The following is a 14,598-nucleotide window of genomic DNA, read 5'->3' on the forward strand; positions in this document are numbered from 1 at the left end:
TCCTAGCTCCAAGCGAGTTACCCAAAATAAGAATGAGCTACTTACAAATGTATAAAGCCATAATGAACACGCAAAGTATTACAAAATCTAGCTCTAGAACAGAAATACCAGCACCCTGCAAAAGCACACGTGCCTATTCCCATAGGGTTAACTCCTCAGCTACAGAAACCAGCGATCTACCTAACAGCCCATTTTTTATGTCCTCCACGCTTCTTCTTGTGCAGTGACTGTCAGTCATTGCTAACAAGGATACAAAGGCGAATGCAACCAATTTATTGACATGGCTGAAGAGCTAGATTTTACTATTAATGTCTAAATTTAAATCACATGCATTTGCAACCTTTTATATCCAAAATAAAAATACGTAAGAGTATTTAGACGCTGTGACCTGCAGCACAGAGTAATTAAAAGCCATTTCTCAAGGGCAATATTAAAAGACCCATGTGGACTCACTGACAGAACCAGGCCTTTTGTAGCTTCCTCTTCATTAGAGGACATTAACTTCATTATGCATCTGGCTTTCTCCATTCTCAGAGCAAGATTATCCCTCAAAATTTGAACATTTGGCTTCACCCTCCAGGTTGCTTTTAAAATTGGAGACTTTTCTAATGGTTGTAGAACCATTAAAACCATCTCTTTATTTTTTTTTGCCTGCAATTTTAATTTTCACATTAGAAATGCAAAGGTGAAAATTCTTTTAATTCTCGGCTTAAGGCCTTTGATGTAAAGCGGACACATTTTCCCAAACCAGCTGTGGTTTTCTAATGAGCACAGAGGAGCAGGAGGTCTCTGAGGTTATATCTCTCTTACATGTTCTGAAAAGTGGTTTCTTTGCCTTTTGGTTTTAGCCAAACTTGGGTTTTTTTTCATTTCTGTCAGGAATCTATCTGTAAGCACCACAGACATCACACAGGTTGTTTGGATCCGGTATAACAGATCACTAGAAGTTTGACCCACAGCCCGGGGGCTGGGCTCAAGCTCTCGATTCTTCATGCAGGAGGCAGGTGCTACAAAATCAGGGTAAAAAGCCAATCAGAAGTAAACTGCTGCTTAGCTGAGTAATCCTGTGGAGCCAGTCACTCCTAGCACTGAAATCTCTTAACAAAGATGAAAGGTGAGGATCGCACAGTGGGCTCCCCACGGGTCATCCGATGATGAAGGTGGCTTTTCCACCCTGACTCTGCGACCTGCCCTGGGGCTGGGCAAGAAGAGCTGATGAGAAGAGATGCTATGCAGAAGCCAGCCCCGCTTCCTCCACACGGTGGAAAGCCTGCAAGCTGCTTTCATACACGCAGGCAAGGACATGGTATTTTCAGACCTTCCTTTACCTGCTCTTAGGGTCCCTAAGGTTATTCAATACTCTGTCTCGCACAGACAGTCCAATTGATTGGCTTGGTGTACATGTCTAATCCTGTAATTCAAGTTTGCTTTTCAAAGCTCCAGATATATTTACTTTTAATACAATGCTTTATAATGCAACATATGATTATTTTTAATTAGATGGTTTTTTCTACTTTTCCTCAGACTTCCTTCCCCAAGTCTTCAAATTCACCAACAGAGGCTCAGGAATGTAAAACAGATCCTTTGGGAAATGTAGGAATTTTGTGAAAATAGCACTGTTCTCCAAAGCTGTTCTGCAACTTTAATTAAAATAGTTATAATTGGGCAACACTATAGTTTAACCTGATTCAGGACTTAAAAACATAACGTATACATACTAGTATTTTTAATCAGTGCTGGAACTGATTAAAAGGGACATCATCAAAATAAACACTGCAGTTATTAAAACTGCAACAAGTGTTAATTTTCCTTTCCAACTTCCATGAGGTTTGTTTTCATTACACATTATATTTAGCTGGCAAGATGCTAGCAGTATAATCACTTTTATTTCTTGCTCCCCCTCACAATCACTGTTTGCAAGGTTTTGCAAGGTTTTGGTTATTGACACTGGTGGGAGAATTTGAAATGCAGAACAAAACAGCTGTCAAAAAAGAGACTTTTATAATATAGTCAAGCTACATGGCAGTACTGAAAATATGCAAGGAATGCTTCTAATGGTGATGATTCTGCCCCAGATTCTTTTCTCATCACTATCAGAGGCAGAACTGCATCTTCCGCTTATCCCAAACACCACTTTTAGCCTTCAGCACAAGTCATACCTTTTCAGCAGCAAAACCAGATTTGTCCCTTTGCATCAGCCTAGGCAACAAATTTCCCCACACCCACTTTGTAGCGGGGGGCAATACTTGACAATTCTGCTTCTGTTTTAGCAGGTGGGAACTTGGAGAGAACACTTTGCAGTGAAGAAACTAATAGCGATGATGACTTACGTTTTGAGAATATGGTACATGCTTGCGCTCGTACTCGTATGTCCAAATACAGCTGAGGATTTCCAGTGGATAAAGAATAATACAGGCTCCTTCTATTACGGCACTTTTCCAACTGGTACTTTTCATCTACAGTTGTTCCTGGTTTTTACAATGCTCTAATCCACTTGTACGTTTTCACAAGAAAGCTACCAAAAGGTTTTCCTTCTGGAGAACGGCATTGGCACAACAGGCATCTCCTTCCAGGGAAAAGGCTGAAGCAAAAAGCCAGGCCCTTGCAGAATGCGTATTTAATACTGTCTACTGCAGCTAGCCATGGGAGCATAAGGATTCACATAAGCCTGCACTTTTTGTAGGCATTTAAAACAGTAAACTCAGAGTAAAATGCTAATGGATTAATGTTTCATATCCAGACTTCCCTTTCGTGTCTGTCTGTGATTGAATAGGATGAATGGTAAAACAGATCACATCTGAGAACTCGTCTCCTCTTTGATAAATTATCTGCAATTAATGAAGAACTACAATGGAAAAAAATACCCTCTTTTATGTTAGCATTATCTAATTCACTATTTAGTACTGCTTTATGAAACCTTGTTCTTTCTTCCAAACACAGTTGAGCACCCCCCCACACACACACCTACACACTCGCACCGTTTTATTCAACCTAAAACAAAACTTAAAAAGATATAGGCACAAAGATGACTTCATGCTTTAGTTTTTAAGTGACTTATGAAATGGATTAATCATGTCCTTTGGTAAGAAATCAAGAAAATAATCCAGAGTCTTTATATTATTATATATATTACATATATATTATATAACAACAGCTAAACTTGTAATCATAAAAAAAAATAAAGAATAGCATGCAAAAATAATGTAGAAACCTAATTTTTTCTAGCAGTAAGCCATTTATGCCACTTTATCAATGCACTACTTCATATGGGATAGTGTCCACTATAAGATAATATTAATGAGCTTTAGTATATGTATGAATTAGATCCCTTTTTTAGTATATTGAAAAAAGGTCCCTTATTTAGTTTGTACCTCATTTTCAGAGAGTCCCTGTCTATGCACCTATAACATTTCATGTAGAAAACATTTGCCTCATGCATTAAGGAGGCATGTAGTCATGCAGGCTTCACACTGAGCTGCAGAGCTGTGAAGACATATCAGTTACCTTCTCATATGAAAATTCAGTACGGAAGACCAGTTGTGCATTAATATGTTTAAATTATAACTTCCATCTTTTTACCCTTAGGCTTTTTATGGGGTGTTGGAAGTTCTGCATACCAGACTGAAGGGGCCTGGGACAAGGATGGGAAAGGACCAAGTATCTGGGATGCTTTTACTCACAAGAAAGGAAAAGTGTTTAGAAATGAAACAGCAGATTCAGCATGTGATGGCTACTACAAAGTTAAGGTACTGTTAAAGAGGAGCTATCCCTCCAGAAACATTCCGGAGCCATTTTACAATACTGATTTCCCATTTTGAAATAACAGCAACAGTGGCATGCTTTGGTTGCTCTACAGATTCCTCAATATTCCTCAGATACTTAGTTTAAGAAGCCAAGGGCTGATATTTTCCAATAGCTTCTTTCCTGATAATGTCATAGAGTCAAAGCCACCAAAATATTTCCCAAATCTGTCTCAGTTTTCCAGAATTTTTATGTGCAAAGAAATATTCCAAAATACTCCAATACTTCCAATTTTGTGGAAAGTCAAAATGCTTAACTGTAACAACAAAAAATGCATTTGAGCTTTGAATAAAATGAAGAGCATCTTTTTTTGTCTGAGCATCTTGAAAGGTTTTCTATGTATACTTCAGAAAAAATAGCTAAAACTAATCAGATGCTCTGAAAATCTATATGAATGTTTTTCATTTTTTTGGAATGGACAACGAATAAATAAATTAATGCAGCTCTATTAGCAGTAAGTCTCCAAGCTTAAAACTATCAAAAACAATTTCAAAACTACTGTTCTAGAGGAAAGACAGATGCACAGCAGAAGGGATGATTGTGATACGCCATCACTACATAACTGGAATTCTAACTAATATAGCTAGAAGTTAGATTCCACTGAGATTTTCCACATATATGAAATCCAAGGGAGAACCAGAGGTCTCAGGAAGAATTAAGAGGAAAGAAACCAATTATGCCTAAAATGCTAAAATAGAAAAAAAGGAGGAAAGATTTCATCTGATCTCTCTCAAGCCGTTAAGTTTGAAAGAACAGCTTAAAAACCCCGGGAAAGATTGGAGCTCTTAGGCTCAAAGGTCTGTTGCGTCAGAAGAGACTGAAATGACAAGCACAGGACCTGTCTTTCAGAGAGGATTCAGGCATAAATCATAATATTTTGAAATTTACTCACTACTGTAGACTTGTATTTTGAGCTACTTTCTAAAATTTGGTTGTATGTGTTAGCTACATGGTCATTATAGAAAAGCACTCTTCCTCTATTAGCTTTCCTCAAGCAGAATTCACTTTGTATTGGCTTATATGCCATAACTTTCTATTTTCATTTAATATTGAAAATCTGAGCATGTGTTTGCTTAGAAAAAGAACAACAAACATTAATACTCAATTTAATTTTGTAGCTAATTCCAGTATGAGACAGTAAATGAGAAAGCCTGTGTAAACATGACTTTGTGCCTGATTATTAAGTGACCTTTCTTTTTTTTTGTTTTAAATACCGTGGTGGCTGGAGTGGTTTTTACAGTACAGCCTTTGTGAAGAGATTTAACTGAATAGTTAACCACATGTTAGCGTTTCAGTGCCTCTCTGTAAACACTTGATTCAACATAAATTATTTTTCCAGAGAAAAATGTCTTCCCTTAACAAGTCTAGTCAAGACCTGGGACTAAGCAAATGGAGGTTTAATTCCCCATAAATTTTACTAATGACTCTGGTATTTGTTGAAAGTGTCTGCAGTCAAACATACTGTCTTAGTGGAAAAAAATTTGAAGTTAAGATAGGATATCCAGTGGAAATTCCTATAGTAAAGAATAAGTGAATCAAAGTTAAAACTGAAAGTACTATCTATTATTGCGTATATTATTTCCTGCTACAGGGAAATTCAAATGAACTATACAAGCAGGAATGGGAAATCCTTAACACACCTGCTAGGGTATTTACTAAAGACCAAATTGCTAGAAACTAGATCCAGTCCAGTGAGAACAGAATTTTAGAAAATGCAGATCACAGTAAGTTACAGCTCTTTCAGAATACAGTAGAGAAAACAAACACTGAAAACAAAGTTTCAGTTGGTATCTACTGTCTTAGTTTGAAACCCTAAATGATCATGGTTCCTGGGACTGTAAGCGGTCCTGGTAATCTATTCAATTTATCAACATGATGCAGTTAGATTAAACCTAAAAACCACCCCCGCCCCCCACAACGTATGGAATGTGCAGCTCTCCAGGCAGTTCTGATGATTCTGCGTCAAGCTTTGAGGCACTTAGAAAAATGCTCAAGGATTTTTATAGGTTCCAAAATCACATTTTGTTTAGAAGATTTGCAGGATATGCAATGTTTATATATAGCTGACGTGTATAAATTCCCTACATGAAACATTTCACGTATATTGGACAATCTTTCCTGAATTACTCTTGCAAAAGGGCTGAAGAGCTGAAATGTCTGCGGTCAAGATTTACAGGCTTACAGCTGGCTGCAACCACAAGATCAGGTATACTCAAACCCCTTATTGGCCCATCCAAAGCCTTACTCGTGCAGAGAGGCGTCTATGAAAAAAATGCAGCCACACCAACTTTGACACGAGCAGTAAAACAGGTATGCAATAGCAGATGTGCAGAAACAGAAGTCAAATGCCAAATATTTGGCACCTCTGGATGTATCTTAAGTTCAGTCGCTCTTCTGTCATTATTTTTTAAACATACGCATTACAAAAGCTGACAAAAATTCAGTTGTGCTGCAAATATCTTAACTCATTTTTCCATCCTCAATTTGACAGTGAATCCTGAACTTGACATTCAGTTTCCATTGTCACTAAAACAACATATTACAAGACTTCTTTGTAGAATCAAGAAAAAAAATGGTGAAAAAAGAAGTATACAAGGTAGAAAGAGCCATCATCATCTCAAAGCAAATGCAGAAAATAGGTGATGTAATCCTCTTTTGTGCAACTTTTCCTCAGTTTTTCTCTGTTCAGTACTATTTAAGATAAAGGAATAACTGAAGAGTTATTCTGCTTGGATTTGATATATGTCAATGGGATCTTCTTTTTGTAGGATGACATTCAGTTACTGAAGGAGCTGAAAGTTAATCACTATCTACTCTCTATTTCATGGCCTCGGATTATGCCCACTGGCATCAAAGGTAGGCATAAAAATTTCACCTTTGCAATGGAAGAAGGCAAGTAATTTTACTTCTGAGGATATTACAGATATTTAACATAACTGTTAACTAGGTTTCTGTTTCTCTGTCTGGGCCCTTATATTGTATCCATTACTGTAATATGAAGTTGCTTGGCTTAGATTTTTTTAGATTTCTATTTTCCCAGTTAGCTGAAAAACTGTTCAGGTAATTTCTTGTGTGTGTGTTTCATCAGCAGAACAAGTAAATGAAAAGGGAATACAGTTCTACAATGATACAATTAATAGTCTTTTGGAAAACAGTATTATCCCTATCGTGAGCCTCTACCATTGGGATCTTCCACAGGTTAGAAAATATTCAAATCAGTGACGTGTCTAATCTAAATGTTTCTGATAGTAAAATTTTTTTTAAGTTTAAGGACTACATGTACATTAGAAAAAAGTTTAAAGATGCTTGCATGCTTTAAAGTGTACTTATAATTATTCTCTATTTATTTGCATTTTATAAGATTATTGTATATCCTTCTGAGCCACTGGATACTTCCTGAAATATAAATAAAAATCTTTGTTAATAAGGAACAGAATACTGAACTTTAAAGGACATTATTAATTCCTGCAATTCTTGTTTATGAAGGTTCTCGAAGAAAGGTATGGTGGCTGGCAAAATATAAGCATAATAAATTATTTTAATGATTATGCAAATCTGTGTTTTGAGAAGTTTGGTGACCGTGTGAAACATTGGATTACTTTTAGTAATCCTTGGGTAAGTTATCAGTGCTTTCCTTCTAATCATTCTACTTGCGCAGCTGCTTCAAAACTCTTTGGAAGCAACATGAAAGAAAAAGTAGGTTAAAAATTCTAGGAGGAAAAAAAAAAAAAGCCTCCTGTGATTAATCTTTGTGCCCCAAATCCCAGTGGCCAGTTCCAGCCAAATACTACACATGGGCAGAGTTGCAAAAGATACTAAATTTGTGTGAAGTTTTGAAAAAATCATCAGCTGGGAAGTAGAGACGCGCAGAAGTCAGAAAGGCAGTTACAACTTGCCCCCATGTTTCGACAGGGAGCAGCCAGCCAGCAGGCAGTCCACGAACACGAGAGAGCAACGCCTTGCTTCAAACAAGCCACGACATTCCGTCAGCCAAGTGATGGGGGAGCAGATGGGAGCTAATGGGAGGAGACGGAGAAAGGGGGCTGGAAAGGATTGAGAGACCAAGAGAGAGAGAGAGACCATGCAGAAGGGCACGGGATCCAGATCCATAGGATACTAGTGAACTAGTTAGTTCTGCTGTTCAAAGAATCACTTCTTCTGTGTATTTGTAGGCAGTTGCTGAAAAGGGTTATGAAACAGGAGAACACGCGCCAGGACTGAAGCTGGGTGGATGTGGAGCGTACAAAGCAGCGCATCATATAATTAAAGTAAAGCTATAAATGTGGTGTCTATTCTACTTCGTATTTTATGACTAAATTGAGTGGTTTTGGCAGATTGAAAGAGAAAGACATTTTTGATTCCTTTTAAAGAGAAATACAAAGTTTTGTAATCATGTTGTTTTCCAACCGGCACACCAAAATTACCCCCTACTGCTAAGGTAACCTGACTATAAACCACTGATGCATATTCAGGCATAGCATGTATATACGCATAGGTAGACATAACAGTAGGTGCTTGATATATGAAACTTTATTGCAACAATTCAGTTTTTTTTTCTTAAATGTAAATGTCTCTTTGAAACATACTGTAAAACTGGTTAGATAAAAAATGTCCAGGTGACTCTAAAAGCAAGGAGTAAAACCCTGACCTAGTGGAATGAACTCAGATTTTGCAGGTGACTTCAATGAGGCTAGCTCTCATAGAAATAAACTTTCACTTGCCTAAAAAGAATAAAGTAGGTAAAGATATACAGTATAGGTATAAAGTAGGTAAAGACTAAGAGACTGGACAGAACACTATACTGAATGCTCCATAGTACCTTAATTAGGACCTCATGGAATTTAGGAAAGGAATCTTGCATAAATGCTTTTTTGACATCTCATATAAAATGAAAGCTTCCTTTTTATATATATATATATATACACACACACATATATATATACACACATATATACAAACACACACACATTGATGTGATATTTTCAGGCAGTGCAATAACTTTCCCCTCCATCTTCACCAACATCCTATACTGACTAAAGCGTAAGAGATTAAAATGTACATAAGCTTTTTTACTTACAGACTCACACAAAGGTGTGGCACTCTTATAATCACACATGGCGTAGTGAACAGCAAGGTAATAAGTATTCATTCTGTAATTATGCTTCTCTTTATATTGAGCACTTAAAGATTATGCATAAACTGCAGAACTGTCATTTTGTATTTCAAGGTATGGTTGGAATTTCCTTAACTAGCGGCTGGGGTCAACCTATTGATGTACACAGCCAAACAGATATAGAAGCTGCTGAAAGATATGTACAGTTTCACTTGGGATGGTTTGCAAATCCAATTTACAAAGGAGACTATCCGGAAGTTATGAAGAATTACGTAGGTAAGCCACAGCAACTGACTGTAACATGAATAGACTGTAGTTCCATCATATCACAATGGAATAGCCCTGATCAACCTGTAGTTTAGCCGAAGGGGAAGGCAGAGTAGAGACAAGGCTAAAGCAACAAGTGTTCCAGGGGCTGGAGCCAGCCCTCAGAGCTGTTTCAGGGGACATACTAGGGCTAACCAAGTTCAACTGGTGTTGAACCCAAGCACTGTACGCCCGAGTGCCACCCTCCGGAAAGGAGGTGACTACCTGACTCTTCAGCAATAGTCTGTTTTTAGCAGCCTACTCAAGACAGGGAGTCACGAAGCATTTTTCTAGATTTTCCGCCTAAGGACAAACAACCAACATAACCTTTAATAATAAAGGTTTATTTAAAAAATAAACAACCTCTCTTCACTGAAAGTTTGCATTTTGAGAGGGTTCCACTATCCCTATTTCATTGAATAAGTGATGTACCTAGCAGCAAAGCACTTTCTGGCTTGTCGTGTTATGTTTCCAAGCATTCTGTTGACATTTATCATGCTCTGGGGGGAAATCCTTCTCTAACTCACTTCTCCATGTATTGTACCTGACTAATATTTCTCCAAACTAAAGGATGAAAGTTTCTTTCATTTTAAGGAGAAAGCAATCAAACTAAACTGTCCTGTTCATTAACGTTAAGTTTAGAAAAACTGTATTTATTATTTGTGAGGTAAAGAAAACGTATTTCTGAGCAGCACAAAATTTTGTTTCCTGTGCTTATTATGATAGGTAGGAAGAGTGCCCAGCAGGGCCAGGGCACATCAAGATTACCAACTTTCTCAGTGCAAGAGAAAAGCTACATTAAAGGCACATCGGATTTCCTGGGAATAGGTCATTTTACTACTCGTTATGTTATACAGAAGAGCCTTCCCTCTCTCCATGTGTCCAGCTACGACACAGACAGTGATTTGGCAGAACTGGTGGACCCAAAATGGCCAGCTCCAGGATCTGAATGGTTATATTCTGCGCCTTGGGGATTCAGAAGATTACTCAACTTCATTAAGGTGATTATGGAGTAAATCTTTCAAAGAATTGAACCAGAAGTCTGGTTGCACACAGGAAATGCACCTTCATTAGCGGGACAGATTTGTAACAGCTTTGCCAATATATTCTTCTCATTATGCTGGAAGTCCTCTTTTTGCCAAGAATCTTAATTTTAATTGGAAAAGCTATAGACTTCTGTAATTTTAAAATAAAAATCCTAGTTAACTGTTAAATTCAGTTGCCTTTTTTTTTTTTTTTTTTTAAGTACTGTAAGTAGACCTAGGGAACTGGTTTTAATCCATTTTACTAGGAATTTCATGTTCTGTCAAAATCAAATCATTGCTGTTTATAATATGGAATATTCCAGTCTAAACACACCTTTGTTTGCAGACACAGTATGGGAACCCTCTCATTTATGTGACAGAGAATGGAGTTTCTGAAAAGGTACAGTGTACTCAACTGTGTGATGAATGGCGGATAGAATATCTGAAAGGATATATTAATGAAATACTGAAAGGTAACTTTAAAAACATCTTTTTAGTGCATAAAATGTCTAGTGCTATTACTTTCACTTTTTCACCCCCCCTTTTTTTTTAACTATTTACATCATAGTGAAATATTCACGTATCAGATTAGACAGCAAACTACAATACTAAGTTCTATCACAAGAATAACAGCCTCACCAAATGTATTCATGCTATTAAATACAATAACTACAGGAGATTTAATATTGTAGTAATCATCAATTTCCACTCTTAGAAAGGACAATTGCATCTAATTACTGTTTCTATGGAGCTCTAGTACCTCTAAGCTAAAGATAACATTTTCAAAGGATCTAAATGACTCTTTACTTCTTTACTCCTCCTCCTCCCCCTTCTCCTCCTCTATTTCTTGTATGGAATAAAACACAAATAGCACCCTATTTCAAGGAAGACAAACATAAGCAACAAGTTTAACAGAATAATTTGTATTCTATTTACAGCTATAAATGATGGTGTTAATGTCAAAGGTTATACAGCCTGGTCTCTGCTGGATAAATTTGAATGGAACAAAGGTTTCTCTGAAAGGTTTGGATTTTACCACATTGATTTTAAAAACAAGAACAAACCACGATACCCAAAGGCATCTGTTGAGTATTATAAAAAGATCATCAGTGCAAACGGATTCCCAAATCCAAGAGAGGTGATGGCAATCACTAAATCTTCCTATTTCTAGTGTATGGGCAAAAATCACAGTGAATTTCAAGAACTTAATTTCTGTAACTTAGGGATGTGTTTTATACATGTCTCCAGAGATGGAGAGTGGAAACAACCTCAATTACTCTTTGTACAAACATTAATTGGATTTACTGATGTGATCAAAAAAATTTGAATTGTAAGTTATCAGTACTCTGTCAGATTAGAAAATTACACATATATGCTACTTAATTGCAACATATATGGAATATATTACATGCTTTTTTCATTATTTTTATTTTATTAAACAACTAAGATATATATTGCAATAAAAATCACCAAGATATAAACAAAGTTTCAGAAAATCATATATTGATAGAATAAAATAGTTTCAAGTGAATTGTTGTAGACAAGAGTTCAGGCACGGAGAAGAAGGTGCTGTGAATGAGACAGAATATTTTACAATTTAATACAACTACTGATAGCATGTCAATCTTCTCAGGTGGAAAGTTGGTATCAGAAGGCAATGGACACTTGCTCTATCACAAACCAACTTCTTGCTGCAGGTAATTATGGTTATTCTTTTTTATCTGCTTTATAAAAGCATATTATGTAACTACCAGATATTAACCATATCTGTGAATACTACTACTAGTGGATCCTAAAAGAAATTTTCCTCTTGAAAGCACAACAGTTTTCAAATACAACAGGTTCCAAAGAAAAATGTCTTAACTTATTCTCACCAGCTAAAATCACTGCAACTAAATGGCTCAAATTTGAATTTTAATAGAATTCACAAACTCTAAGAGTTACTATTATAACTCTAACAGTTACCCTAGGTAAGGGTAGGGATGACAGTATTTTCCTTAAAATAATAAAAGGGCTAAATGCTCTTATGAAAATAACAAAACCAGACAATTCAAGGCAACCGTTCAGACAGAAAAGCTCTCAAATGTTTGACCTTCACATAAAACAAAACTATAACCAAGGGGGGTTAAATACCAGCCCCCCGTAGCATTAAGCCACCTTTCTGCTCTTGCAAACTCCTGGTAACAAAACTGACAACAGCACAGCTTCAGCAGCTGCTTCGGGATACGTAAATCCAGCAGACCTCGCCTGGATTTCCGCAGTGCCAGGCTCCTCGGCCTCGCTGAAGACCCTTCCAATGTAGGTCAGGACCTTTCATAATTCCTGAACCGTGAGAACAGTCTAGAGCAGTGGATTTCTGAAACTTTTAAGAAAGATGAGATAAACGGTATAAAATCTCATAAGAAGGATGAGATAAATACCTCCTAGGACGACTGCTTAGAGTTTTTCTACCGCATTTGCCCTACATAGCCTCAGTTAGGAGTAACATGATGTTCTATATGAACGAGCTGGGCTTACTAAACTTTTTGAGGCTTATACGCAGAGCAAAATTCTACAAAATAAAACCCATTTTATTTTTCAAAGAGCTTCAGTACAATCCTCAAAGGGTTAGACTGCTTCCCAAGGGTTTTCCTTTGACAATTTTCTTTTCTACCCTTCCCTTGAAAACTAAAAGAGCAGCAGAATATTGCTAATGCACTGAGGCTAATTCGTAATAAGCACAAAAAAGTACCTCAAAGAAAATGAGGAAAACCTGTCACAGACTTGCTCCAGCTTTTACAGACTTGTGAAAATGGTTTGGTTTTTTTTTGATTGCTGTTTATGCTAATATCAATATTTAACAAAATATTTTTTCTCTTAAATGTTCAAAAAGCCTTAAGTTAACAATGAATATATTCCAGAGAATTTAATTTCTTACATTACTCATTTCTCAAATTTTAGATCCCTTGATTACTCGCATGGAAATGGTGACAGAGATTGTTGTTGCTACAGTTTTCACACTCTGCATACTTATCAGTGCTGTCCTACTAATGTTTGTCCTTCGAAATCATAGCTAAGATTACATGCTTACACACAGTATCTTCATTTTGTATAATAAACAAAATGTTAGTTTTATTATAATGTTTAAAGTTTACCACAGATGCCTATTTTTGTAGCACTGTAACAATGATAAAGAAATACTGCTTTACCTACGTCTACATACTGCTACTACTATAGCTTTTTCTATTCATTTCCCAAAATATAATTAAGAGGATTTTAATCAACACCCAAAGTACATTTGGTTTCTGTATTATTTTCTATTAATTTTAAGTAGCAGACTTTATGCATATTATTTTGGAAACTATTTTACATTTTGTTCCCCAGAACAACAGTTAGCTAAGACTGAAGTGATTCAAATCTTGCCAAGATAAGTTTCAAGTGATTAAAGGCTGTTTTTTGCAAATTGTTTTCAGTCTGTTCATTAATATACTTTCATTATCATGTAACTATTATTTAAAAAGACATGAACAAATAACTTTCAAAAGAAATACGGTTTAAAAATTCCACGGGCATTGATTATATATTAACTCCTTATTTCATGTGTAAAAGTTAGGATAATATATGCCTTACTACTGAGGTCTGAAGAAGAAATAGTTGAAGTGGTTTATCAAAGATGGCTACTGCAGTGTCAGATGTAAAGCAAGGAATTCTTGTATCTAGTTCTGCTTATAGGGGACTAGGTCTACATCAATCAACTTTTTCTTTATTATAATATATTTTACACATTCCTAGATGCAATAAGTAATCCAAGCACTTCAGAATTCAATATTCCACCTCAAATTCAGTCCTACTGCAGGCAGAAACAAGTCAAACACATGATTACAAAAAAATTTGTTCCAGAATATGGCCAGCTTCCTCTTTTTGTTGGGCTTGAAATTATTCCTCTAAAGCAAACTAACAAACAAGTTTCTTGTTTAGCTTGCACTACAGTTTCAACACAAGTGCATATACCGAATGCAAAGCAACAATATACAAATGCAAAAAGACCTATTTCTTAGCTCCTATTTAAAAGCTTTGACAAACTGGTAGTTGTTCTTTTAGTATTTAATAATAGGAAAGGGGCAAGAACTAAGATTTACTGAGGAGAAACTACAAATGGTAGGATTTTAACACTTTTAAAAAGCAGGGATATTGATATTTTTCTTATATGTCAATAGTTATTGTTTCTTATATGCAAAAAGTTTCCTTATCAAATTAATTAATAAGCATATACTACACTGTGTAACTGTTTAAAGTTATACTACCAAAAGATTACACACAGCATCTAATTAATCCCAAAATTTTTAAATGATAATGCCCAACCAATTACACTGA

The 14,598-nt window shown here is 36.2% G+C and overlaps 1 protein-coding gene across 1 annotated transcript; it reads left to right on the forward strand.

Annotated features, from left to right (window-relative positions):
• Positions 1-2,321: 2,321 nt before the first annotated feature.
• On the forward strand, positions 2,322-14,560 carry LCTL (lactase like). Its single transcript, XM_067305785.1, has 13 exons — positions 2,322-2,445; positions 3,586-3,746; positions 6,570-6,657; positions 6,890-6,999; positions 7,288-7,416; positions 7,974-8,069; positions 8,881-8,935; positions 9,029-9,190; positions 9,947-10,221; positions 10,592-10,718; positions 11,184-11,383; positions 11,879-11,942; positions 13,186-14,560. Exons 1-13 carry the CDS (start codon positions 2,322-2,324, stop codon positions 13,299-13,301), a joined length of 1,707 nt encoding a protein of 568 aa, XP_067161886.1. The 3' UTR covers positions 13,302-14,560.
• The last annotated feature ends 38 nt before the right edge of the window (positions 14,561-14,598 follow it).

This window comes from Apteryx mantelli, chromosome 15 (genome assembly GCF_036417845.1).
Source record: "Apteryx mantelli isolate bAptMan1 chromosome 15, bAptMan1.hap1, whole genome shotgun sequence".
Lineage (NCBI taxonomy): Eukaryota > Metazoa > Chordata > Aves > Apterygiformes > Apterygidae > Apteryx > Apteryx mantelli.

Excerpts from the sequence above, each read along its gene's own strand:
- LCTL (XM_067305785.1), top strand. The coding sequence starts at position 2,322 with ATGACTTACGTTTTGAGAATATGGTACATGCTTGCGCTCGTACTCGTA. Across the intron at positions 6,658-6,889 it reads TATGCCCACTGGCATCAAAG|CAGAACAAGTAAATGAAAAG; the intron begins GTAGGCATAAAA and ends GTGTTTCATCAG. Across the intron at positions 8,936-9,028 it reads ATGGCGTAGTGAACAGCAAG|GTATGGTTGGAATTTCCTTA; the intron begins GTAATAAGTATT and ends TTGTATTTCAAG.